We start from the raw sequence: 27,472 nt of genomic DNA, 5'->3' as shown, positions 1-27,472 counted from the left end.
AGATGTTGGCTCTGCCAAGAGGCAACAAAAAAGCAGCGTTTTGATCAGAGACTCATCTGAAGTCCGATAGCTCTGATCAGAAAAAATGAAGTCCAGCTGATAACAAAAGCCGGTCCCCTTCAGAAGAAGTTTTGATCAAATGACCACGATGTTTCTTATGCAAAGCTGTCTAAACTCATCCATTGAGTCCGAAATATACACTAAGCGTAACACTAAATAAAATTTGTTATCAACAGTTGGGTTTCCTTTTTTAGCAATACTTTTATAATTGATTTTTCCTTAGATGAATTAAATACTGCAAACAACAGATTTTATGAATTGAATATATTATAGCTAAGAAATTTGTCCATAAGTAAAATTTTCTCTGATCAGACTATTTCGAGCGCACTTGAGTCTGATCATAGTCTGATTAAGGTCTGGGCAATGGTCTAAAATTGAGTCTGGACCATGGTCTGAAGATGGTCTGATCAGAACGCCTTCAGTCTGAAAAGTCTGATCAGAGACCCTTTGTGCCTGGAAAGTCTGATCAGAGTTATACTGGGTCTGGAAAGTCTGATAAGGGTTTTTTTCCGTCTGGAAAGTCTGATCAGACAAAAATTTGGGTCTGGAGCTCAACCTGGGTAATCTCAACAAAAAACTAGAACATAATATTTTTCTAGTTACACAAATGGACATACACAGGTTATTACAAACATATTTGAATATTGGGGACATAAACAAATCTACATAAAATATAGTGAAAGTGCTACACCACAACAATTTATAACAAGCACAAAGTTGTTGTCGGGTAGACAGTTCGGGTGATCAGTTTTTTAAGACATAAATGACCATCACTTCTTATCTATTTTTGTGACAACAACTGTTTACTGATCAGCTTTGACTTATGTTCTTCATTACTGGTCTCGCATCATTCTTCTGGACATCCTTCTGGCCATCTTCCTGGAAGATGCGTGTCGTCTTTCAGCTAGATGATGATGTCGTCTTTTGAACAGGTTTCGGTTGCCTGGCATCAAGTCCCTGACGCTGCTGGATCCACCGTTTCCAGATCCGTCCATGATTTTTCCGCTTCCACTCAGCATGCCAAGTCCTCCCATTCCGAATCCACTGATTTTCACCATCTTACCACTTCCGCTGCTCATGTCATCATCATCTTCATCATCATCTCCATCATCGTCTTTGCCTTTTTTACCGTCTTTGGGTTTTTTATCATCATTGTTCTTTTTGGGTTTCTGTTTGTCATCCTCATCGTCATCCTCATCGTCATCCTCATCGTCATCATCATCCTCATCATCATCGTCATCCTCATCGTCATCCTCATCGTCATCATCATCCTCATCGTCATCATCATCCTCATCATCATCGTCATCCTTGTCATCGTCGTCCTTGTCATCGTCGTCCTTGTCATCGTCGTCCTCGGGTTTTGGGCTTTCAGATTTGGGCTTTCCTCGTTCGGCTGCATCTTGTCTGGCAAATGCTGGGAATCGTTTTTCATTACGATGAGTTCTGGCTAAAACAAAAAAAATCACTTGAATCAAAAAGGCAAATTTTTAAATTTTTGGTCTAAAAACGGTTTTTCATTCTAATTCAAAAACAGAGTGAAAATTTTACGCAGCAAAATTACTCGCGTTTTTGCTCCATCGCCAGTTTTGGCGTGACCAAAATCACTAATTCAATTTGGCTTCAAAAGTCTCCAGTTTGAAACAAAATAAATAACGCTCAATTAGAGGGCCAATAATGCCTTCTGATCACGAAAAAAAGAGACACAGACAACAAAAACAAATTTGAACGACAAGGATTGGTCACGACCACAACTCAATCTCTTCTTAAAAATTAACTGACGAAGTCAAATTAGCATCCGATAAAATGCAAACAAAGAAATTACCTTTCACTTCACCAGAAAAAATATGGGACCTGTCTATATTAATTATAACAAAAAGTAGATAAAATAGCCAAAAAAGGGCAAAATTAAAAAAATCATTACACTTTTTGAAAGAAAATTAGAGTAAGAAACACTCTAGCTATCAACTGAACCCATTAAACATTTTCATTTATACCTCCAAAGGATGATATTTAATAACTTACATAGTGAAGAATATCATACGACAACAAAGAGAATAAATACCGGCAAAAATAAAAAAACTGCGGCCCATTACAATACAAAAAATTCTTGGATTGTAAAATTCCTTGAAAAAACCGAAAATTATTTGCTGCTATTCCAGTAAAACAAAAACTTTTGCCAAATTTCAGCGAATATATGCTAATTTGAAAAAGGTCGGTATATCAAAAAATGAAGAGTTTCGGTTAGTGATTGATTTATAGTAGCAAAAATAATCAGATATCAGATGAAAGTAAAATGAGTAAGTGAGTATATTACATAAATTAGCCTGTCAGTTCAGCCTTAATTTATTTCGTCAGACCAAATCCACGTCAGATAGTTATGCAAAGTATCAAATCTGACGCGGAAAAATATTTGTACAGCAGAATACTTTTGAGCGTACTTTTTTTCCAGCAGAGCTTGAGTTTTTTTAGTTTTAAGAAAATATTTATGGAGGCGGTTTTTTGTCTGCAAGCTAGGCTCAAGCGTCCCTGTTAATTTTTTATCTCGACTGTAATTCGAAACAATTTTGATATTGATTAAAGAAGTTTGCTCCTTAAAGCATAAAGTGCTATAAGAAACACCTTAATCATAGACTTTGTTAGTATGTGTCAAGGAAGGTGGCAATGTTCAATGCACAAAATTCAACAGCATAGAAAAATTGCCCACTCCAGAGATTTGTACGTTAAGACGATGATTATGAAAATCTTTGAACCTCGCTAAACGAACACGATGATTACGCCCCATTATAATCCGAGAAACTTTTGGGTTGTGAAAGAGTTATATTAGCTAAAAATCATTAGATATCAGACGAAAATATGAGACATTCTCACGTGTAGCTCAATAAATAGCGAATTAGATCTTTGAATAATTAGAATCACTCACAAGACTAGAAAAAGAACATCAAAAGCTGGCGAATTGGAAGAATTCAATAGAAAATGACGAACAAATATTGTCGGAACCAGAGAGACCATGAGCTAAGAAAGCATAATATTTCTTCAATGGCCCCTATTTGAACATAAATGGAATCTCTCATTAGTTCAATCACTAAATGAAAACTGACGTGACGGTAATTGGGATGAAAATGGAAAAAATAGAAAGAACAGAGCCAAAAATACAATCTATTTCATCGCAAAACTGAAATATGATGCCAAAACTGGCCTCGGTTTTTTGCGCAGCTGTTAATAAACTTTATTTTTGCCAATAATGGTTTTCAGCAAACGATAATCCTAAGACATCAAAAAAGATTGATGCAATTTTGATAAATATGATCCGAAATTAGCAAAAAGCGGCTAAATTGTTCGTTCCAGAAAACTTTAATAGGAACCGGAGGCAAAATAACCCTCAGTTGAGTATAAGGCGATTGTGTAAGCGCTTCTTATGTCTGCACCACGGTCTTTGTGGATAGTAGGCAAAAAAGCAGATTTGGCGCCATTTTTCACTCAAAAATTATGCAAAAATTTAGCTAAAACCCAATCCAGATGAGTCCGTTCAAACAATGAGCAACTCTCTCTCTCTCTCTCTCTCATCCTCAAACTTCAAATCAATAATTCTTTTGTTAACAACTTTACTTTTTTCGCAAAATTGATCAAAATTTGAGAAATAAATTCCAGAAAATGTGAACAAAGCAACGTAAGTGAGGCTAACGTGCACAAAACTTTAAACCTCAGTAACTCCTCAGAAAAAACGAAAAATGAAACGCGAAATTTGTTTTGTTTTGATATTCTACGCTTGACCAAGCAGTAAGCACAAAGAACTAAATTTTCTAATGATACCAATTGCAACTCTGTACGATGAAAATATGGATCGGCGAAAAAACCTGATTGAGCGAAAGATTCCTCCCCAAATGATGTGGGCCGAAACAATAAGGGTTTACTACAAAAAAGTTTATTTACATAACACTCAGGACAATTACAATTTTTTTCTGACAGAGTCAGTTGTCGAGGAAAGTTCGAATTGGTCTTAAGAAATATTAAGAATTGAAAAATCCATACCTTCGGTTAGAGCCACCACAACGATCAGAGCAGCAATCAAGACAAGAATTCTCATTTTTGGTTTTTATTTTTTCTGATGACTTCAGATTTTATCTACTGCTTTTGAAGATTTTTATCAACAATGAATTCTCAATCTCACCAGCTCTCTTTTATAGCTACGATAAACGCCTCCAATAGTAGTACTTAAGTCAAATTCAAAAAGTTCAAACAGCTTGTAAGAGCAGTGATTGATATTATAAATCATTGAAGGCGGTTTCGTGAAAGAACAAAAATGCCAATTTTTCAGTGCGATGACATTTAAGATTCTCTTTTTTGTTAGTATGACCGCTAAACAGCACATTATTTCTCTCACAACTTTCAAAAACTGATTTTTACATTAGCTTTACAATTTGCGTCATTTTGAATAACGCTTGTGATTGCTTTGAACAATTGCTTTAGATGTACTTGCAAATTGTAGAATATCTATAACTTTTATGGTATCAAACATATGCCTTCAATTCTGGTCATTTGTATGTAGTACTTCATAAATTGTTCAAGCAACTCAAACAGGGGGCATTCAACCATTTAAACTAAAGAACAAACACATGTAACTTTTTGGTATAATTTTTGACAAAAAACAGTACACCATCAATGCTTCGTTTATTTTTTCGTATTTTAAAATGACGCATCATTCGACTCTCTGAAGTTTAAAAACGAAGAGTACGTAAGTAATGGAGCAATAACTTAGAAGATTGTCTTTAAAAACAACAACTCCAAAGTCATTTTATAAGAAACTTATATTAACAAACTTTCGAAACTTTTCGGAGAAAAAGCTGACAAATTTTACGGCTCCTTAAAACTGTTTTTTTATATTTAGAAACCTTAAAAATGACAGTAATGATTACTTTGTAGATTTTTTCTAATTCGGTCCACTGAATGATAGGCTAATTGAACCGGCCTTAAAAACATGTGAACAATCAAACAGCAGATACAAATGTGAACGTTTTAAATGATGTAAGGAATCTATAAGAGCTCATAATTGTTGAATGTTGATCAAGGCATGAACAAGTCACAAGCTTAATGACATTTACAAGTATAATAAAAGGTAAATGCTTTTTGGTTCAAACCGCCAAAGCTAGATACTTTTTCAACGTGCTTTCACCTCTAATGATTACCCCAGACGAACTCCAACGGTTATCTTGTAAGATCTTGCAAGATTCTTGCAAATAACGTTTATCTTGCAAGATCTTGCAAGACTCTTGCAAACAACGTTTATCTTGCAAGATGCAAGATCCGGACGTTTATCTTGCAAGAATCTTGCAAGATCTTGCAAGATAACCGTCATAAAAATTTAGTAGTTTTTAACTTGAAAACAATCAGAAACGTTGATTTAACGTTTTGTGTAGCGATAAAACAACGTTTTTACTGATTGAATATGTACATGGCGAAAAAAGTCTTTTCACTGATTCCAGGCACATTTCAATAGTTGTTTTTTTTACTTATATTGCCTACACCAAGTGTGACTAGTGTATTGGGCACGAAAACATGTAGCAATATAGCCTCCAGGGACTTCCAGTTTGGTGTTTATGATGTTTTGTACGATTTTTTTTCTTGATATGAGACTTTTCACTCACTCCTGTCACATTGAATTACAAATAGTGTTTAAATACCATGAAAATTAATTGACAGTAGTGCGATGAATTGGACCACACTTGTATGGGAGGCAGAAAAGCCGATATTACTTTTTGCATAGCGATAAAATAACGTTTTTTGTTGATTTAATGTGTACAGGTTTAAAATCGTAAAATGTCAATTTGGTAAGCCTTCCGATCCATTTAAAAAGCGTTCTATAGCAGAACAGCACTCCTACTGAGGGTAACCCACAGTTAAACTTTAAAAAATTGAGTCAAAAAATTTTTTTGCCTTAAACCAATTTTTCTCTCGGGCCTAAACAGAAAGTTTCATATGTACTTTACCGGCGATAACGTATTTGAAAGATCGGTTTCAAAAAAAACTATTCAATAGTTGTTTTTTTTACTTATATTGCCTACACCAAGTGTGACTAGTGTATTGGGCACGAAAACATGTAGCAATATAGCCTCCAGGGACTTCCAGTTTGGTGTTTATGATGTTTTGTACAATTTTTTTTCTTGATATGAGACTTTTTACTCACTCCTGTCACATTGAATTACAAATAGTGTTTAAATACCATGAAAATTAATTGACAGTAGTGCAATGAATTGGACCACACACGTATGGGAGGCAGAAAAGCTGATATTACGTTTTGCATAGCGATAAAATAACGTTTTTTGTTTATTTAATGTGTATATGTCGAAAATCGAAAATTGTCAATTTGGTAAGCCTTCCGATCCATTTAAAAGGCGTTCTATAGCAGAACAGCACTCCTACTGAGGGTAACACACAGTTAAACTTTAAAAAATTGAGTCAAAAAATTTTTTGCCTTAAACCAATTTTTCTCTCGGGCCTAAACAGAAAGTTTCATATGTACTTTACCGGCGATAAGGTATTTGAAAGACCGGTTTCAAAAAAAACTATTCAATAGTTGTTTTTTTTTTACTTATATTGCCTAAACCGAGTGTGACTAGTGTAATGGGCACGAAAACATGTAGCAATATAGCCTCCAGGGACTTCCAGTTTGGTGTTTATGATGTTTTATACGATTTTTTTTTCTTGATATGAGACTTTTCACTCACTCCTGTCACATTGAATTACAAATAGTGTTTAAATACCATGAAAATTAATTGAGAGTAGTGCAATGAATTGGACCACACACGTATGGGAGGCAGAAAAGCTGATATTACGTTTTGCATAGCGATAAAATAACGTTTTTTGTTGATTTAATGTGTATATGTCGAAAATCGAAAATTGTCAATTTGGTAAGCCTTCCGATCCATTTAAAAGGCGTTCTATAGCAGAACAGCACTCCTACTGAGGGTAACACACAGTTAAACTTTAAAAAATTGAGTCAAAAAATTTTTTGCCTTAAACCAATTTTTCTCTCGGGCCTAAACAGAAAGTTTCATATGTACTTTACCGGCGATAACGTATTTGAAAGACCGGTTTCAAAAAAAACTATTCAATAGTTGTTTTTTTTACTTATATTGCCTACACCAAGTGTGACTAGTGTAATGGGCACGAAAACATGTAGCAATATAGCCTCCAGGGACTTCCAGTTTGGTGTTTATGATGTTTTGTACGATTTTTTTTTCTTGATATGAGACTTTTCACTCACTCCTGTCACATTGTATTACAAATAGTGTTTAAATACCATGAAAATTAATTGACAGTAGTGCGATGAATTGGACCACACTTGTATGGGAGGCAGAAAAGCCGATATTACTTTTTGCATAGCGATAAAATAACGTTTTTTGTTGATTTAATGTGTACATGGCGAAAATCGTAAAATGTCAATTTGGTAAGCCTTCCGATCCATTTAAAAAGCGTTCTATAGCAGAACAGCACTCCTACTGAGGGTAACCCACAGTTAAACTTTAAAAAATTGAGTCAAAAAATTTTTTGCCTTAAACCAATTTTTCTCTCGGGCCTAAACAGAAAGTTTCATATGTACTTTACCGGCGATAACGTATTTGAAAGATCGGTTTCAAAAAAAACTATTCAATAGTTGTTTTTTTACTTATATTGCCTACACCAAGTGTGACTAGTGTATTGGGCACGAAAACATGTAGCAATATAGCCTCCAGGGACTTCCAGTTTGGTGTTTATGATGTTTTGTACGATTTTTTTTCTTGATATGAGACTTTTCACTCACTCCTGTCACATTGAATTACAAATAGTGTTTAAATACTATGAAAATTAATTGACAGTAGTGCGATGAATTGGACCACACTTGTATGGGAGGCAGAAAAGCCGATATTACTTTTTGCATAGCGATAAAATAACGTTTTTTGTTGATTTAATGTGTACATGGCGAAAATCGTAAAATGTCAATTTGGTAAGCCTTCCGATCCATTTAAAAAGCGTTCTATAGCAGAACAGCACTCCTACTGAGGGTAACCCACAGTTAAACTTTAAAAAATTGAGTCAAAAAATTTTTTGCTTTAAACCAATTTTTCTCTCGGGCCTAAACAGAAAGTTTCATATGTAGTTTACCGGCGATAACGTATTTGAAAGACCGGTTTCAAAAAAAACTATTCAATAGTTGTTTTTTTTACTTATATTGCCTACACCAAGTGTGACTAGTGTATTGGGCACGAAAACATGTAGCAATATAGCCTCCAGGGACTTCCAGGTTGGTGTTTATGATGTTTTGTACGATTTTTTTTTCTTGATATGAGACTTTTCACTCACTCCTGTCACATTGAATTACAAATAGTGTTTAAATACCATGAAAATTAATTGACAGTAGTGCGATGAATTGGACCACACTTGTATGGGAGGCAGAAAAGCCGATATTACTTTTTGCATAGCGATAAAATAACGTTTTTTGTTGATTTAATGTGTACATGGCGAAAATCGTAAAATGTCAATTTGGTAAGCCTTCCGATCCATTTAAAAAGCGTTCTATAGCAGAACAGCACTCCTACTGAGGGTAATCCACAGTTAAACTTTAAAAAATTGAGTCAAAAAATTTTTTGCCTTCAACCATTTTTTCTCTCGGGCCTAAACAGAAAGTTTCATATGTACTTTACCGGCGATAACGTATTTGAAAGACAGGTTTCAAAAAAAACTATTCAATAGTTGTTTTTTTACTTATATTGCCTACACCAAGTGTGACTTGTGTATTGGGCACGAAAAAATATAGCAATATAGCCTCCAGGGACTTCCAGTTTGGTGTTTATGATGTTTTGTACGATTTTTTTTTCTTGATATGAGACTTTTCACTCACTCCTGTCACATTGAATTACAAATAGTGTTTAAATACCATGAAAATTAATTGACAGTAGTGCGATGAATTGGACCACACTTGTATGGGAGGCAGAAAAGCCTATATTACTTTTTGCATAGCGATAAAATAACGTTTTTTGTTGATTTAATGTGTACCTGGCGAAAATCGTAAAATGTCAATTTGGTAAGCCTTCCGATCCATTTAAAAAGCGTTCTATAGCAGAACAGCACTCCTACTGAAGGTAAACCACAGTTAAACTTTAAAAAACTGAGTCAAAAAATTTTTTGCCTTAAACCAATTTTTCTCTCGGGCCTAAACAGAAAGTTTCATATGTACTTTACCGGCGATAACGTATTTGAAAGACCGGTTTCAAAAAAAATTGTTCAATAGTTGTTTTTTTTACTTCTATTGCCTACACCAAGTGTGACTAGTGTATTGGGCACGAAAACATGTAGCAATATAGCCTCCAGGGACTTCCAGTTTGGTGTTTATGATGTTTTGTACCATTTTTTTTCCTGAAATGAGACTTTTCACTCACTCCTGTCACATTGAATTACAAATAGTGTATAAATACCATGAAAATTAATTAACAGTAGTGCGATGAATTGGACCACACTTGTATGGGAGGCAGAAAAGCTGATATTACTTTTTGCATAGCGATAAAATAACGTTTTTTGTTGATTTAATGTGTACATGGCGAAAATCGTAAAATGTCAATTTGGTAAGCCTTCCGATCCATTTAAAAAGCGTCATAAAGCAGAACAGCACTCCTACTGAGGGTAACCCACGGTTAAACTTTAAAAAATTGAGTCAAAAAATTTTTTGCCATACACCAATTTCTCTCTCGGGCCTAAACAGAAAGTTTTATATGTACTTTACCGGCGATAACGTATTTGAAAGACCGGTTTCAAAAAAAATTATTTAATAGTTGTTTTTTTACTTATATTGCCTATACCAAGTGTGACTAGTGTATTGGGCACGAAAACATGTAGCAATATAGCCTCCAGGGACTTCCAGTTTGGTGTTTATGATGTTTTGTACCATTTTTTTTCCTGAAATGAGACTTTTCACTCACTCCTGTCACATTGAATTACAAATAGTGTATAAATACCATGAAAATTAACTAACAGTAGTGCGATGAATTGCACCACACTTGTATGGCAGGCAGAAAAGCTGATATTACTCTTTGCATAGCGATAAAATAACGTTTTTTGTTGATTTAATGTGTACATGGCGAAAATCGTAAAATGTCATTTTGGTAAGCCTTCCGATCCATTTAAAAAGCGTTCTATAGCAGAACAGCACTCCTAATGAGGGTAACCCACAGTTAAACTTTAAAAAATTGAGTCAAAAAATTTTTTGCCTTAAACCAATTTTTCTCTCGGGCCTAAACAGAAAAATTCATATGTACTTTACCGGCGATAACGTATTTGAAAGACCGGTTTCAAAAAAAAATATTTAATAGTTGTTTTTTTTACTTATATTGCCTACACCAAGTGTGACTAGTGTATTGGGCACGAAAACATGTAGAAATATAGCCTCCAGGGACTTCTAGTTTGGTGTTTATGATGTTTTGTACCATTTTTTTTTCCTGAAATGAGACTTTTCACTCACTCCTGTCACATTGAATTACAAATAGTGTTTAAATACCATGAAAATTAATTGACAGTAGTGCGGTGAATTGGACCACACTTGTATGGGAGGCAGAAAAGCCGATATTACTTTTTGCATAGCGATAAAATAACGTTTTTTGTTGATTTAATGTGTACATGGCGAAAATCGTAAAATGTCAATTTGGTAAGCCTTCCGATCCATTTAAAAAGCGTTCTATAGCAGAACAGCACTCCTACTGAGGGTAACCCACAGTTGAACTTTAAAAATTTGAGTCAAAAAATTTTTTGCCTTAAACCAATTTTTCTCTCGGGCCTAAACAGAAAGTTTCATATGTACTTTACCGGCGATAACGTATTTGAAAGACCGGTTTCAAAAAAAATTATTCAATAGTTGTTTTTTTTACTTATATTGCCTACACCAAGTATGACTAGTGTATTGGGCACGAAAACATGTAGAAATATAGCCTCCAGGGACTTCCAGTTTGGTGTTTATGATGTTTTGTACCATTTTTTTTTCCTGAAATGAGACTTTTCACTCACTCCTGTCACATTCAATTACAAATAGTGTTTAAATACCATGAAAATTAATTGACAGTAGTGCGGTGAATTGGACCACACTTGTATGGGAGGCAGAAAAGCCGATATTACTTTTTGCATAGCGATAAAATAACGTTTTTTGTTGATTTAATGTGTACATGGCGAAAATCGTAAAATGTCAATTTGGTAAGCCTTCCGATCCATTTAAAAAGCGTTCTATAGCAGAACAGCACTCCTACTAAGGATAACCCACAGTTGAACTTTAAAAATTTGAGTCAAAAAATTTTTTGCCTTAAACCAATTTTTCTCTCGGGCCTAAACAGAAAGTTTCATATGTACTTTACCGGCGATAACGTATTTGAAAGACCGGTTTCAAAAAAAATTATTCAATAGTTGTTTTTTTTACTTATATTGCCTACACCAAGAATGACTAGTGTATTGGGCTCGAAAACATGTAGCAATATAGCCTCCAGGGACTTCCAGTTTGGTGTTTATGATGTTTTGTACCATTTTTTTTCCTGAAATGAGACTTTTCACTCACTCCTGTCACATTGAATTACAAATAGTGTATAAATACCATGAAAATTAATTAACAGTAGTGCGATGAATTGGGCCACACTTGTATGGGAGGCAGAAAAGCTGATATTACTTTTTGCATAGCGATAAAATAACGTTTTTTGTTGATTTAATGTGTACATGGCGAAAATCGTAAAATGTCAATTTGGTAAGCCTTCCGATCCATTTAAAAAGCGTTCTATAGCAGAACAGCACTCCTACTGAGGGTAACCCACAGTTAAACTTTAATAATTTGAGTTAAAAAATTTTTTGCCTTAAACCAATTTTTCTCTCGGGCCTAAACAGGAAGTTTCATATGTACTTTACCGGCGATAACTTATTTGAAAGACCGGTTTCAAAAAATTATTCAATAGTTGTTTTTTTTACTTAATTTGCCTACACCAAGTGTGACTAGTGTATTGGGCACAAAAAGATGTAGTAATAGAGCCTCCAGGGACTTCCAGTTTGGTGTTTATGATGTTTTGTACGATTTTTTTTTCTGTATATGAGACTTTTCACTAACTCCTGTCACATTGAATTACAAATAGTGTTTAAATACCATGAAAATTAATTAACAGTAGTGCGATGAATTTGACTACACTTGTATGGGAGGCAGAAAAGCTGATATTACATTTTGCATAGCGATAAAATAACGTTTTTTGTTGATTTAATGTGTACATGGCGAAAATCGTAAAATGTCAATTTGGTAAGCCTTCCGATCCATTTAAAAAGCGTTCTATAGCAGAACAGCACTCCTACTGAGGATAACCCACAGTTAAATTTTAAAAATTTGAGTCAAAAAATTTTTGGCCTTAAACCAATTTTTCTCTCGGGCCTAAACAGAAAGTTTCATATGTACTTCACCGGCGATAACGTACTTGAAAGACCGGTTTCAAAAAAATTTTTTCAATATTTGTTTTTTTTACTTATATTGCCTACACTAAGTGTGACTAGTGTATTGGGCACGAAAACATGTAGCAATATAGCCTCCAGGGACTTCCAGTTTGGTGTTTATGATGTTTTGTACCTTTTTTGTTCCTGAAATGAGACTTTTCACTCAATCCTGTCACATTGAATTACAAATAGTGTATAAATACCATGAAAATTAATTAACAGTAGTGCGATGAATTGGACCACACTTGTATGGGAGGCAGAAAAGCTGATATTACTTTTTGCATAGCGATAAAATAACGTTTTTTGTTGATTTAATGTGTACATGGCGAAAATCGTAAAATGTCAATTTGGTAAGCCTTCCGATCCTTTTAAAAATCGTTCTATAGCAGAACAGCACTCCTACTGAGAATAACCCACAGTTAAACTTTAAAAATTTGAGTCAAAAAATTTTTTGCCTTAAACCAATTTTTCTCTCGGGCCTAAACAGAAAGTTTCATATGTACTTTACCGGCGATAACGTATTTGAAAGACCAGTTTCAAGAAAAATCATTCAATAGTTGTTTTTTTGACTTATATTGCCTACACCAAGTGTGACTAGTGTATTGGGCACGAAAACATGTAGCAATATAGCCTCCAGGGACTTCCAGTTTGGTGTTTATGATGTTTTGTACCATTTTTTTTTCCTGAAATGAGACTTTTCACTCACTCCTGTCACATTGAATTACAAATAGTGTTTAAATACCATGAAAATTAATTAACAGTAGTGCGATGAATTGGACCACACTTGTATGGGAGGCAGAAAAGCTGATATTACTTTTTGCATAGCGATAAAATAACGTTTTTTGTTGATTTAATGTGTACATGGCGAAAATCGTAAAATGTCAATTTGGTAAGCCTTCCGATCCTTTTAAAAATCGTTCTATAGCAGAACAGCACTCCTACTGAGAATAACCCACAGTTAAACTTTAAAAATTTGAGTCAAAAAATTTTTTGCCTTAAACCAATTTTTCTCTCGGGCCTAAACAGAAAGTTTCATATGTACTTTACCGGCGATAACGTATTTGAAAGACCAGTTTCAAGAAAAATTATTCAATAGTTGTTTTTTTGACTTATATTGCCTACACCAAGTGTGACTAGTGTATTGGGCACGAAAACATGTAGCAATATAGCCTCCAGGGACTTCCAGTTTGGTGTTTATGATGTTTTGTACCATTTTTTTTTCCTGAAATGAGACTTTTCACTCACTCCTGTCACATTGAATTACAAATAGTGTTTAAATACCATGAAAATTAATTAACAGTAGTGCGATGAATTGGACCACACTTGTATGGGAGGCAGAAAAGCTGATATTACTTTTTGCATAGCGATAAAATAACGTTTTTTTTTATTTAATGTGTACATGGCGAAAATCGTAAAATGTCAATTTGGTAAGCCTTCCGATCCATTTAAAAAGCGTCATATAGCAGAACAGCACTCCTACTGAGGGTAACCCACAGTTAAACTTTAAAAAATTGAGTCAAAATTTTTTTTGCCTTAAACCAATTTTTCTCTCGGGCCTAAACAGAAAGTTTCATATGTACTTTACCGGCGATAACGTATTTGAAAGACCGGTTTGAAAGAAAATTATTCAATAGTTGTTTTTTTACTTATATTGCCTACACCAAGTGTGATTAGTGTATTGGGCACAAAAACATGTAGTAATATAGCCTGCAGGGACTTCCAGTTTGGTGTTTATGATGTTTTGTACCATTTTTTTTCTTGAAATGAGACTTTTCACTTACTCCTGTCACATTGAATTACAAATAGTCTTTAAATACCATGAAAATTAATTAACAGTAGTGCGATGAATTGGACCACACTTGTATGGGAGGCAGAAAAGCTGATATTACTTTTTGCATAGCGATAAAATAACGTTTTTTGTTGATTTAATGTGTACATGGCGAAAATCGTAAAATGTCAATTTGGTAAGCCTTCCGATCCATTTAAAAAGCGTCATATAGCAGAACAGCACTCCTACTGAGGGTAACCCACAGTTAAACTTTAAAAAATTGAGTCAAAATTTTTTTTGCCTTAAACCAATTTTTCTCTCGGGCCTAAACAGAAAGTTTCATATGTACTTTACCGGCGATAACGTATTTGAAAGACCGGTTTCAAAAAAAATTATTCAATAGTTGTTTTTTTTACTTATATTGCCTACACCAAGTATGACTAGTGTATTGGGCACGAAAACATGTAGAAATATAGCCTCCAGGGACTTCCAGTTTGGTGTTTATGATGTTTTGTACCATTTTTTTTTCCTGAAATGAGACTTTTCACTCACTCCTGTCACATTGAATTACAAATAGTGTTTAAATACCATGAAAATTAATTGACAGTAGTGCGGTGAATTGGACCACACTTGTATGGGAGGCAGAAAAGCCGATATTACTTTTTGCATAGCGATAAAATAACGTTTTTTGTTGATTTAATGTGTACATGGCGAAAATCGTAAAATGTCAATTTGGTAAGCCTTCCGATCCATTTAAAAAGCGTTCTATAGCAGAACAGCACTCCTACTAAGGATAACCCACAGTTGAACTTTAAAAATTTGAGTCAAAAAATTTTTTGCCTTAAACCAATTTTTCTCTCGGGCCTAAACAGAAAGTTTCATATGTACTTTACCGGCGATAACGTATTTGAAAGACCGGTTTCAAAAAAAATTATTCAATAGTTGTTTTTTTTACTTATATTGCCTACACCAAGAATGACTAGTGTATTGGGCTCGAAAACATGTAGCAATATAGCCTCCAGGGACTTCCAGTTTGGTGTTTATGATGTTTTGTACCATTTTTTTTCCTGAAATGAGACTTTTCACTCACTCCTGTCACATTGAATTACAAATAGTGTATAAATACCATGAAAATTAATTAACAGTAGTGCGATGAATTGGGCCACACTTGTATGGGAGGCAGAAAAGCTGATATTACTTTTTGCATAGCGATAAAATAACGTTTTTTGTTGATTTAATGTGTACATGGCGAAAATCGTAAAATGTCAATTTGGTAAGCCTTCCGATCCATTTAAAAAGCGTTCTATAGCAGAACAGCACTCCTACTGAGGGTAACCCACAGTTAAACTTTAATAATTTGAGTTAAAAAATTTTTTGCCTTAAACCAATTTTTCTCTCGGGCCTAAACAGAAAGTTTCATATGTACTTTACCGGCGATAACTTATTTGAAAGACCGGTTTCAAAAAATTATTCAATAGTTGTTTTTTTTACTTAATTTGCCTACACCAAGTGTGACTAGTGTATTGGGCACAAAAAGATGTAGTAATAGAGCCTCCAGGGACTTCCAGTTTGGTGTTTATGATGTTTTGTACGATTTTTTTTTCTGTATATGAGACTTTTCACTCACTCCTGTCACATTGAATTACAAATAGTGTTTAAATACCATGAAAATTAATTAACAGTAGTGCGATGAATTTGACTACACTTGTATGGGAGGCAGAAAAGCTGATATTACATTTTGCATAGCGATAAAATAACGTTTTTTGTTGATTTAATGTGTACATGGCGAAAATCGTAAAATGTCAATTTGGTAAGCCTTCCGATCCATTTAAAAAGCGTTCTATAGCAGAACAGCACTCCTACTGAGGATAACCCACAGTTAAATTTTAAAAATTTGAGTCAAAAAATTTTTGGCCTTAAACCAATTTTTCTCTCGGGCCTAAACAGAAAGTTTCATATGTACTTCACCGGCGATAACGTACTTGAAAGACCGGTTTCAAAAAAATTTTTTCAATATTTGTTTTTTTTACTTATATTGCCTACACTAAGTGTGACTAGTGTATTGGGCACGAAAACATGTAGCAATATAGCCTCCAGGGACTTCCAGTTTGGTGTTTATGATGTTTTGTACCTTTTTTGTTCCTGAAATGAGACTTTTCACTCAATCCTGTCACATTGAATTACAAATAGTGTATAAATACCATGAAAATTAATTAACAGTAGTGCGATGAAGTGGACCACACTTGTATGGGAGGCAGAAAAGCTGATATTACTTTTTGCATAGCGATAAAATAACGTTTTTTGTTGATTTAATGTGTACATGGCGAAAATCGTAAAATGTCAATTTGGTAAGCCTTCCGATCCTTTTAAAAATCGTTCTATAGCAGAACAGCACTCCTACTGAGAATAACCCACAGTTAAACTTTAAAAATTTGAGTCAAAAAATTTTTTGCCTTAAACCAATTTTTCTCTCGGGCCTAAACAGAAAGTTTCATATGTACTTTACCGGCGATAACGTATTTGAAAGACCAGTTTCAAGAAAAATCATTCAATAGTTGTTTTTTTGACTTATATTGCCTACACCAAGTGTGACTAGTGTATTGGGCACGAAAACATGTAGCAATATAGCCTCCAGGGACTTCCAGTTTGGTGTTTATGATGTTTTGTACCATTTTTTTTTCCTGAAATGAGACTTTTCACTCACTCCTGTCACATTGAATTACAAATAGTGTTTAAATACCATGAAAATTAATTAACAGTAGTGCGATGAATTGGACCACACTTGTATGGGAGGCAGAAAAGCTGATATTACTTTTTGCATAGCGATAAAATAACGTTTTTTGTTGATTTAATGTGTACATGGCGAAAATCGTAAAATGTCAATTTGGTAAGCCTTCCGATCCTTTTAAAAATCGTTCTATAGCAGAACAGCACTCCTACTGAGAATAACCCACAGTTAAACTTTAAAAATTTGAGTCAAAAAATTTTTTGCCTTAAACCAATTTTTCTCTCGGGCCTAAACAGAAAGTTTCATATGTACTTTACCGGCGATAACGTATTTGAAAGACCAGTTTCAAGAAAAATTATTCAATAGTTGTTTTTTTGACTTATATTGCCTACACCAAGTGTGACTAGTGTATTGGGCACGAAAACATGTAGCAATATAGCCTCCAGGGACTTCCAGTTTGGTGTTTATGATGTTTTGTACCATTTTTTTTTCCTGAAATGAGACTTTTCACTCACTCCTGTCACATTGAATTACAAATAGTGTTTAAATACCATGAAAATTAATTAACAGTAGTGCGATGAATTGGACCACACTTGTATGGGAGGCAGAAAAGCTGATATTACTTTTTGCATAGCGATAAAATAACGTTTTTTTTTATTTAATGTGTACATGGCGAAAATCGTAAAATGTCAATTTGGTAAGCCTTCCGATCCATTTAAAAAGCGTCATATAGCAGAACAGCACTCCTACTGAGGGTAACCCACAGTTAAACTTTAAAAAATTGAGTCAAAATTTTTTTTGCCTTAAACCAATTTTTCTCTCGGGCCTAAACAGAAAGTTTCATATGTACTTTACCGGCGATAACGTATTTGAAAGACCGGTTTGAAAGAAAATTATTCAATAGTTGTTTTTTTACTTATATTGCCTACACCAAGTGTGATTAGTGTATTGGGCACAAAAACATGTAGTAATATAGCCTGCAGGGACTTCCAGTTTGGTGTTTATGATGTTTTGTACCATTTTTTTTCTTGAAATGAGACTTTTCACTTACTCCTGTCACATTGAATTACAAATAGTCTTTAAATACCATGAAAATTAATTAACAGTAGTGCGATGAATTGGACCACACTTGTATGGGAGGCAGAAAAGCTGATATTACTTTTTGCATAGCGATAAAATAACGTTTTTTGTTGATTTAATGTGTACATGGCGAAAATCGTAAAATGTCAATTTGGTAAGCCTTCCGATCCATTTAAAAAGCGTCATATAGCAGAACAGCACTCCTACTGAGGGTAACCCACAGTTAAACTTTAAAAAATTGAGTCAAAATTTTTTTTGCCTTAAACCAATTTTTCTCTCGGGCCTAAACAGAAAGTTTCATATGTACTTTACCGGCGATAACGTATTTGAAAGACCGGTTTGAAAGAAAATTATTCAATAGTTGTTTTTTTTACTTATATTGCCTACACCAAGTGTGACTAGTGTATTGGGCACCAAAACATGCAGTAATATAGCCTCCAGGGACTTCCAGTCTGGTGTTTATGATGTTTTGTACCATTTTTTTTCCTGAAATGAGACTTTTCACTCACTCCTGTCACATTGAATTACAAATAGTGTTTAAATACCATGAAAATTAATTAACAGTAGTGCGATGAATTAGACCACACTTGTATGGGAGGCAGAAAAGCTGATATTACTTTTTGCATAGCGAAAAAATAACGTTTTTTGTTGATTTAATGTGTACATGGCGAAAATCGTAAAATGTCAATTTGGTAAGCCTTCCGATCCATTTAAAAAGCGTTCTATAGCAGAACAGCACTCCTACTGAGGGTAACCCACAGTTAAACTTTCAAAATTTGAGTCAAAAAATTTTTTGCCCTAAACCAATTTTTCTCTCGGGCCTAAACACAGAAAGTTTCATATGTACTTTACCGGCGATAACGTATTTGAAAGATCGGTTTCAAAAAAAACTATTCAATAGTTGTTTTTTTACTTATATTGCCTACACCAAGTGTGACTAGTGTATTGGGCACAAAAAGAGGTAGTAATAGAGCCTCCAGGGACTTCCAGTTTGGTGTTTATGATGTTTTGTACGATTTTTTTTCTTGATATGAGACTTTTCACTCAATCCTGTCATATTGAATTACAAATAGTGTTTAAATACCATGAAAATTAATTAACAGTAGTGCGATGAATTGGACCACACTTGTATGGGAGGCAGAAAAGCCGATATTACTTTTTGCATAGCGATAAAATAACGTTTTTTGTTGATTTAATGTGTACATGGCGACAATTGTAAAATGTCAATTTGGAAAGCTTTCCGATCCATTTAAAAAGCTTTCTATAGCAGAACAGCACTCTACTGAGGGTAACACACAGTTAAACTTCGAAAATTTGAGTCAAAATTTTTTTTGCCTTAAACCAATTTTTCTCTCGGGCCTAAACAGAAAGTTTCATATGTACTTTACCGGCGATAACGTATTTGAAAGACCGGTTTCAAAAAAAATATTCAATAGTTGTTTTTTTTCTTATATTGCCTACACCAAGTGTGACTAGTGTATTCGCCACGAAAACATGTAGCAATATAGCCTCTAGGGACTTCCAGTTTGATGTTTATGATGTTTTGTACCATTTTTATCCCTGAAATGAGACTTTTCACTCACTCCTGTCACATTGAATTACAAATAGTGTTTAAATCCCATGAAAATTAATTAACAGTAGTGCGATGAATTGGACCAAACTTTCATGGGAGGCAGAAACGCTGATATTACTTTTTGCATAGCGATAAAATAACGTTTTTTGTTGATTTAATGTGTACATGACGAAAATCGTAAAATGTCAATTTGGTAAGCCTTCCGATCCATTTAAAAAGCGTTCTATAGCAGAACAGCACTACTACTGAGGGTAACCCAAAGTTAAACTTTAAAAAATTGAGTCAAAAAATTTTTTGCCTTAAACCAATTTTTCTCTCGGGCCTAAACAGAAAGTTTCATATGTACTTTACCGGCGATAACATGTTTGAAAGACCGGTTTCAAAAAAAATTATTCAATAGATGTTTTTTTGACTTATATTGCCTACACCAAGTGTGACTAGTGTATTGGGCACAAAAACATGTAGTAATATAGCCTCCAGGGACTTCCAGATTGGTGTTTATGATGTTTTGTACCATTTTTTTTCTTGAAATGAGATTTTTCACTCACTCCTGTCACATTGAATTACAAATAGTGTTTAAATACCATGAAAATTAATTAACAGTAGTGCGATGAATTGGACCAAACTTGTATGGGAGGCAGAAACGCTGATATTACTTTTTGCATAGCGATAAAGTAACGTTTTTTGTTGATTTAATGTGTACATGACGAAAATCGTAAAATGTCATTTTGGTAAGCCTTCCGATCCATTTAAAAAGCGTTCTATAGCAGAACAGCACTACTACTGAGGGTAACCCAAAGTTAAACTTTAAAAAATTGAGTCAAAAAATTTTTTGCCTCAAACCAATTTTTCTCTCGGGCCTAAACAGAAAGTTTCATATGTACTTTACCGGCGATAACATGTTTGAAAGACCGGTTTCAAAAAAAATTATTCAATAGTTGTTTTTTTTGACTTATATTGCCTACACCAAGTGTGACTAGTGTATTGGGCACAAAAACATGTAGTAATATAGCCTCCAGGGACTTCCAGTTTGGTGTTTATGATGTTTTGTACCATTTTTTTTCTTGAAATGAGACTTTTCACTCACTCCTGTCACATTGAATTACAAATAGTGTTTAAATACAATGAAAATCAATTAACAGTAGTGCGATGAATTGGACCACACTTGTATGGGAGGCAGAAAAGCTGATATTACTTTTTGCATAGCGATAAAATAACGTTTTTTGTTGACTTAATGTGTACATGGCGAAAATCGTAAAATGTCAATTTGGTAAGCCTTCCGATCCATTTAAAAAGCGTTCTATAGCAGAACAGCACTCCTACTGAGGGTAACACACAGTTTAATTTCAAAAATTTGAGTCAAAAAATTTTTTGCCTTAAACCAATTTTTCTCTCGGGCCTAAATAGAAAGTTTCATATGTACTTTACGGGCGATAACGTATTTGAAAGACCGGTTTCAAAAAAAATTATTCAATAGTTGTTTTTTTTACTTATGTTGCCTACACCAAGTGTGACTAGTGTATTGGGCACCAAAACATGCAGTAATATAGCCTCCAGGGACTTCCAGTCTGGTGTTTATGATGTTTTGTACGATTTTTTTTCTTGAAATGATACTTTTCACTCACGCCTGTCAGATTGAATTACAAATAGGGTTTAAATACCATGAAAATTAACTGACAGTAGTGCGATGAATTGAACCACACTTGTATGGGAGGCAGAAAAGCTGATATTACTTTTTGCATTGCGATAAAATAACGTTTTTTGTTGATTTAATGTGTACATGTCGAAAATCGTAAATTGTCAATTTGGTAAGCCTTCCGATCCATTTAAAAAGCGTTCTATAGCAGAACAGCACTCCTACTGAGGGTAACCCACAGTTAAACTTCAAAAATTTGAGTCAAAAAATTTTTTGCCTTAAACTAATTTTTCTCTCGGGCCTAAACAGAAAGTTTCATATGTACTTTACCGCCGATAAAGTATTTGAAAGACCGGTTTCAAAAAAATTATTCAAAAGTTGCTTTTTCGACTTATATTGCCTACATCAAGTGTGACTAGTGTATTGGGCACGAAAACATGTAGCAATATAGCCTCCAGGGACTTCCAGTTTGGTGTTTATGATGTTTTGTACGATTTTTTTTCTTGAAATGAGACTTTTCACTCACTCCTGTCACATTGAATTACAAATAGTGTTTAAATACCAAGAAAATTAATTGAAAGTAGTGCAATAAATTGGACCACACACGTATGGGAGGCAGAAAAGCTGATATTACGTTTTGCATAGCGATAAAATAACGTTTTTTGTTTATTTAATGTGTATATGTCGAAAATCGAAAATTGTCAATTTGGTAAGCCTTCCGATCCATTTAAAAGGCGTTCTATAGCAGAACAGCACTCCTACTGAGGGTAACACACAGTTTAATTTCAAAAATTTGAGTCAAAAAATTTTTTGCTTTAAACCAATTTTTCTCTCGGGCCTCAACAGAAAGTTTCATATGTACTTTACCGGCGATAACGTATTTGAAACACCGGTTTCATGAAAATTGGTTCAACAAAAGTTTTCTACATAAATATGGCCTACACCAAGTGTGATTAGTTAAGTAGACACCAAAAAATGTAAGAGTAAGGCCTCCAGAGATTTCCAGCCTTTTGTTTATAATGTTATTTTCGATTTTTCTCACTTGATATAAGACGGTTCACTGACTCCAGCCACATTTAACTATACATAGGATTCAAATACAACAAAAACTAATTGCAGTTGACAGGTTGAGTTGGGCCATACACCTAGAGGACACAGAAAAGTTGGTCTTACGTTTTGCGTAGCGATAAAATAACGTCTGCACTTATTAAATGTACACATGGCGAAATTCGTAAATGGGCACTTTTGCTAGCGTTTCGATTACTTTAGAGAGTGATCTATAGCAAAACAGCACTCTTTCTGAGGCTAAATAAAAAACTGAGCTAGATTTCTGTTATTAGAACAACAATTCTTGTTTCTGAAAACAATGAAAACAGGTTTTGTTGATTTTTTTCAATCAAATAAGTCATTTTTAACAAATTTAATCAGCGTGAAAAACGACTTCAAGCGTTTTTGCAATTTTTTAATCAAGTGAATCGCTTGTTCGTGTCTTGTTACAGCCGAGGAAAGCTCAAGATTGTTTTAAAAGAAATTTTTGCGTGAAAAAATGTGTTAAAACTTCAAAAAACTTAAATTTTCTTCAGCTGTTTTGAAAGCTAATTTAGAGGTATCTAATAGAATATAGCACTTCCAGAGCACATCTTCTTCTTCGCTAGCTCTTAAATGTTGTATGCCAACAGAACCTCATCAGAAAACGACAGAACAGTCAGATTTTCAGTTCTTTTTTGACTATTTTTTTTACGATTTTGCTCTACTCCTTCACGTCCTGCTCAAAACATTTTCCAAAAAAATGTGTCACTTAGTCAGTTACTGACCGTCAGAGTGGTATTGCTGAGTCACAAACAAGTCTCCTCTTAGAGTGTTGGGTATATTTTGTATGCAACTTGTGTTTGGACTACATTTTTCTAATGTAACAGAAAAAGAAAATTGAAGAAACATTTGTCTTTCGTTTTTAGTGAAACTGATGCATTAATCATGTTTTCAAGTGATGGTTTAGCTATCAATTGACCCTATTAATCTCTCAGTAGGGAGTTTCTATTGTCTGTATCGTGATTTGATAAGGTTATTCTTCGCCTTCAGTTTTTGCTAACAAAATTAGTGTTAATTGATAGTATTTTTGATTGACAAAAATATCGAACATATGCATGTTTTATCAAGTGCTCAGTTGCTTTACGTGCACGTGATATTGCACGTTTATACTACACAAATGCATGCTCAGTACCTGTCTCTCAATTGTGTAGCCCAATCACTCGTTTGAGTAGGCTTTCCTGCTTTTTTGTAGACAAGTAGTTTGCATGAGCAGAAAAATTCGAGTTCACTTGCTTTGTGATACAATTTCTCAGCGGTTTTTCAGCGAAAATTGTCGGGACATATTCCGTTAGACTCCCCATGAACTGGGGGTGCTGTGCGATGTTGGTTATTGCGCTCGTTTGCTCATGTGGTACCGTTATTAATGTCGGAATTTGATATTTAGCTCGTTTTGGTGCATATCTGAAATTGGTGCATACCCTAAAATTTCGGTACCTGAAAAAAGCCATTTTAGCTGTTTACAATGTCTGGGTTTTACTTATAGATGTACCCCGAGTAATTCTCGGCCATTTTTCTGCAAGGTTTTCAGTGATCTTCAAAGTGAACTTGGTCAATTTTGGTGATGCTTCGCGCTTCTTTTCCTGATTTGGTACATTCCCTTTAATGTTGAATAACTCTGCGTAGAGTGAACCGATTTTCAATATTGATAGCCCGTTGAACTCAGCTTGAGCCCTGCTTTAATTCTAGTAGGGTCCCTTATAGTGTTTTCCCAACCAGTTTCGAGGAATTGACCGGTACACCCCCAAGTGCGTTTTTGCCATGGAAGCGGAAGCGTTTAGGAAATTGACGTGGAAAACCTTTCCATTTCAGTATTCACATGTATATTTATAGCTCAAAACATCGGGTATTATCTCCTGAGTGTAATGGTGTATAGTTTGTTGTGTTTCTGAAGGTTTTAGATGTCTTTTTTAGCCCAAACTCGTTGGGTACCAAGTCATCTTGGCTACCCCGGTACGAAACGCTAAATCCTTAATAACTTTTTACTGAGTGGACCGATTTTGTTCGTTGATAGCCCGTTGAACTCAGCTTGGATTATAGTTTAATTTGGTATATAGTACGTATTTTTTAATGCATGTACAGCCGAAAACTTAGCCAGTACTCGTCATGCCCGTTTTTGACCCATTTGACCTGTTGTCCCAGGTAATTGACCTTGTGAACAGTTGTAAACAGTGTTGTTATAAATATTTATAGCTCTTTACATCTGCGGTTACACCAGGAGTCTAATGGTGTATAGTATGTTGCCTGGTTATAACTTTTAGATGGTTATTTTAGCCGATACACGTTGTGTACAATGTCACTAGTGGGACCAGGTACAAAACGCTAAATCCTTAATAACTTTTTATTGCGTGGACCGATTTTGCTCATTGATAGCTCATTGAACTCAGCTTGGATTCTAGTTTCATTTGGTATATAGTACGTTTTTTTTAGTGCATGCACTGTCGAAATCTTAGCCGATACGTATCAGGCCCATTTTGGCCCATTTGACACCTGTTCTGACGTGTATCGGTGATAAAATAGCTGTTTTAGAATGTTTTAAGCTGTTCTGTATGTAGCTACAGTACTGTGGAGTTCCCCTGAACGTTTTATCAAAGTTTGGATGTTATAACTAATTTCTATAACTGATTTTGATGGTCATTCTGCGAGGAGAGTTGGCTATTAGGTACTTTTGGTACCAAACGCTAGATGTTGAATATCTCGTACTAGAATTGGCGAACTGTTGGTCTGGTAATTAAAAGTAACGCAGCATGGAATGTTGTTTCGCTCATATGAAAGCCGTTGGTTTTCGTTTTTTGGGTTTTGAGTGATTAGACTTTTAGTGTATGGTCATATTACCAATTTTCAGCCATTTCTTCAATAGAAATTACTTGTTATATGTCGTATTTATGATACAGTTGGTTCAAGAGTGAGTTCATTGTAGCTGTATACAAGTGTCTGTACTGCTATTAGCTGGATTTTGGCATGCTGGTAGTCAATCCGACTTTTTTATATTACTTTTGACATGATAGTCAAAGTGACATTTGGCCATGGTGTACCGTTCATAAAAAGTTTAATTGTTCTGTGTATATCTGATCAATTTAATCCTGTTTGTTGATACAAACTCATTGCGTTCTGAGTGATCTCTTCTAATTGAACCAGGGAGGATTGATTTTTCAGTAAGTTTAAGTTTTTCAGCGAAAACTACGTCTTAATTTTTTTCCCGTTTCTGCCCATTCTGTATCAGAAAATGGCATTTAAAGTTGTAATTGTTTAGTCAAATCTCCTCTGGAATGACCATCAAACTCGGTTCCAACTCTGTGAGTGCACATGGCTGACAGAGTTGAGTTTTAAAGTTCTTTTGGTGTCAACAAACCTTTATTTGATAGTATCGTAATAGTGTAACTGCTTTCAGATTTGATAATCAATTTGAACAATCTTGTTCTTTGGCAAATTTGCGAATTTGAAATATTGACATTGTTATAACCACGCAGCTTCTCAAAGACAGCACCAGTAAGTTCCTTTCATGATCTGGTATTCTAATTCTGCTCTTACGATATTTTTGCGTGTGGTTCAATGGTAGCATTGGACCGATTGTTTTTTTAGTTTTCTTGATATTCTATTTTCAAACTCAAGTTTCCTCTTGTGTTCTAGCGACTCCACAATGAGGTAAGATCAACTCCTTTATGTTTATAGTGACTGCCTGAGGTAGCTGAGACAGTCAAAACCGCAATTTTGTCAAAAGTTTGGCATAAAAAATAAGAAAAAATGTATTTGGTTTTTGTTTCGTTGTAGTTCTCTTCTGCTTGCTATTAGCTGCGCAAAGGGTTTCTTTTCCCTACAAATTGATTAGATATCTTGAATCATTTCCTGTAGTTGACTTGAAACACAGCGCAAATGTCAAATTAATTCAAAATCAGAATGCCTTTTTTTGTTCTTGTTTTTTTTTTCTTTCAATTTCTTTGTCTTTTTTTTCCAATTTTTCTCTTCCAATTCTTTCTTTTGGTTCTCTGAATGTCCTATTGTTTGCCTTTTAAGTCTTTGATGCTAGGCTTCAAAGGATTCTGGATTTTGGGATTTCTGATTTCAAATGTTTATGAAAATTGTTATAAAAAATTTGTTTCTATTTTCTGTTTTTCCTTTTTGAACCATTTTCTTTTCTCATTTGTGTTAGCATTAACCTAACATGAACTCGTTTTCGATTCCTCACGGAAAAGACAAAATTGTTATTTTACATCTATCTGGGTTTTTGTCTACTTTTCGCAAAAATCTTGTTTTGCATGTTCATCTTAAGAATTTTAATATTTGATCTACTTCAACTTTTTTTCTGATCGAAACTTGTTTTTGAAACCTTTTTCTTGTTTTTAGATGACTTCTACACAGACAAAATCAAAATCTAAAGGAGTAGCTGCTCAGAAGTGTACTCCTATAACATCGAGAAAAAAGTCTGTGCGAAATCTTCAAAAAGAGGAGGATGTCGAACTTCCTCCAGGATACAAGTTTCTGGTTTACTTCGAATGTGACAATAGTTTTGACATTGTAAAGGCAGACCATGGTGGCTGGCCTAATCACCTATCGAATAAAATTAAACTCTCTATGAAATACGAAGACGTTCCGTTCAAGTCAGACAAAAACCCTAAATATTTTATCAACGGCCTTGTTATAACGAATGGGCCTAAACGATTCTCAAACGATTGGGTGATTACATGAATATGCAAATGCTCAAAGGTATTAAAATTGTGGACATGGATCTGACGCAAAACTTTGAAACTGCTCGTCAGGAGGTTGAACAGGAGATTAGCGGTGTTTCAACTCAACAGTCTTGCAATAAAAGTCGTGAAGTTTCTGCGGTTGTTGAGGAATCTGATGAAGAAAGTTGGGCTGATGAAAATGATGAGGAAGAAGCTGATATGCCGGCTTCTGAAGTTCTCCAAAGGCCAGTTGTTCCCAGAACCGAAGCCAGTGTACCCATAGAGTACAATCAAATGGTATATATTTAAAACAAGTAGTAAGACCTCATTACTGTCAAACATTTTTGCAGTTGGTAGCAGCTGTTTCCCATCTCACTGTTCAGTCCGTTTTTTATAAAAA

At 34.6% G+C, this 27,472-nt stretch overlaps 1 protein-coding gene across 1 annotated transcript; it reads right to left on the bottom strand.

The window, feature by feature from the left end:
* Positions 1-638: 638 nt before the first annotated feature.
* On the bottom strand, positions 639-4,217 carry LOC142351141 (uncharacterized). Its single transcript, XM_075403255.1, has 2 exons — positions 4,090-4,217; positions 639-1,507 (listed from the first exon to the last, which is right to left on the bottom strand). The coding sequence occupies exons 1-2, from the start codon at positions 4,142-4,144 to the stop codon at positions 894-896; spliced, it is 669 nt and encodes a 222-aa protein (XP_075259370.1). The 5' UTR covers positions 4,145-4,217; the 3' UTR covers positions 639-893.
* Between the last annotated feature and the right edge of the window lie 23,255 nt (positions 4,218-27,472).

Source organism: Convolutriloba macropyga, chromosome 12 (assembly GCF_964194025.1).
Source record: "Convolutriloba macropyga chromosome 12, txConMacr16.3, whole genome shotgun sequence".
In the NCBI taxonomy this organism is placed as follows: domain Eukaryota; kingdom Metazoa; phylum Xenacoelomorpha; order Acoela; family Convolutidae; genus Convolutriloba; species Convolutriloba macropyga.
The sequence above is the reverse complement of the archived record's forward strand: the minus strand, read 5'-3'. Positions and strand labels throughout refer to the sequence as shown.

Bases quoted from the DNA above. Each gene is read 5' to 3' on its own strand.
- LOC142351141 (XM_075403255.1), bottom strand. From the start codon at position 4,144: ATGAGAATTCTTGTCTTGATTGCTGCTCTGATCGTTGTGGTGGCTCTA. The intron at 1,508-4,089 runs GTATGGATTTTT...TTTTTGTTTTAG, and splicing joins TGTGGTGGCTCTAACCGAAG to CCAGAACTCATCGTAATGAA.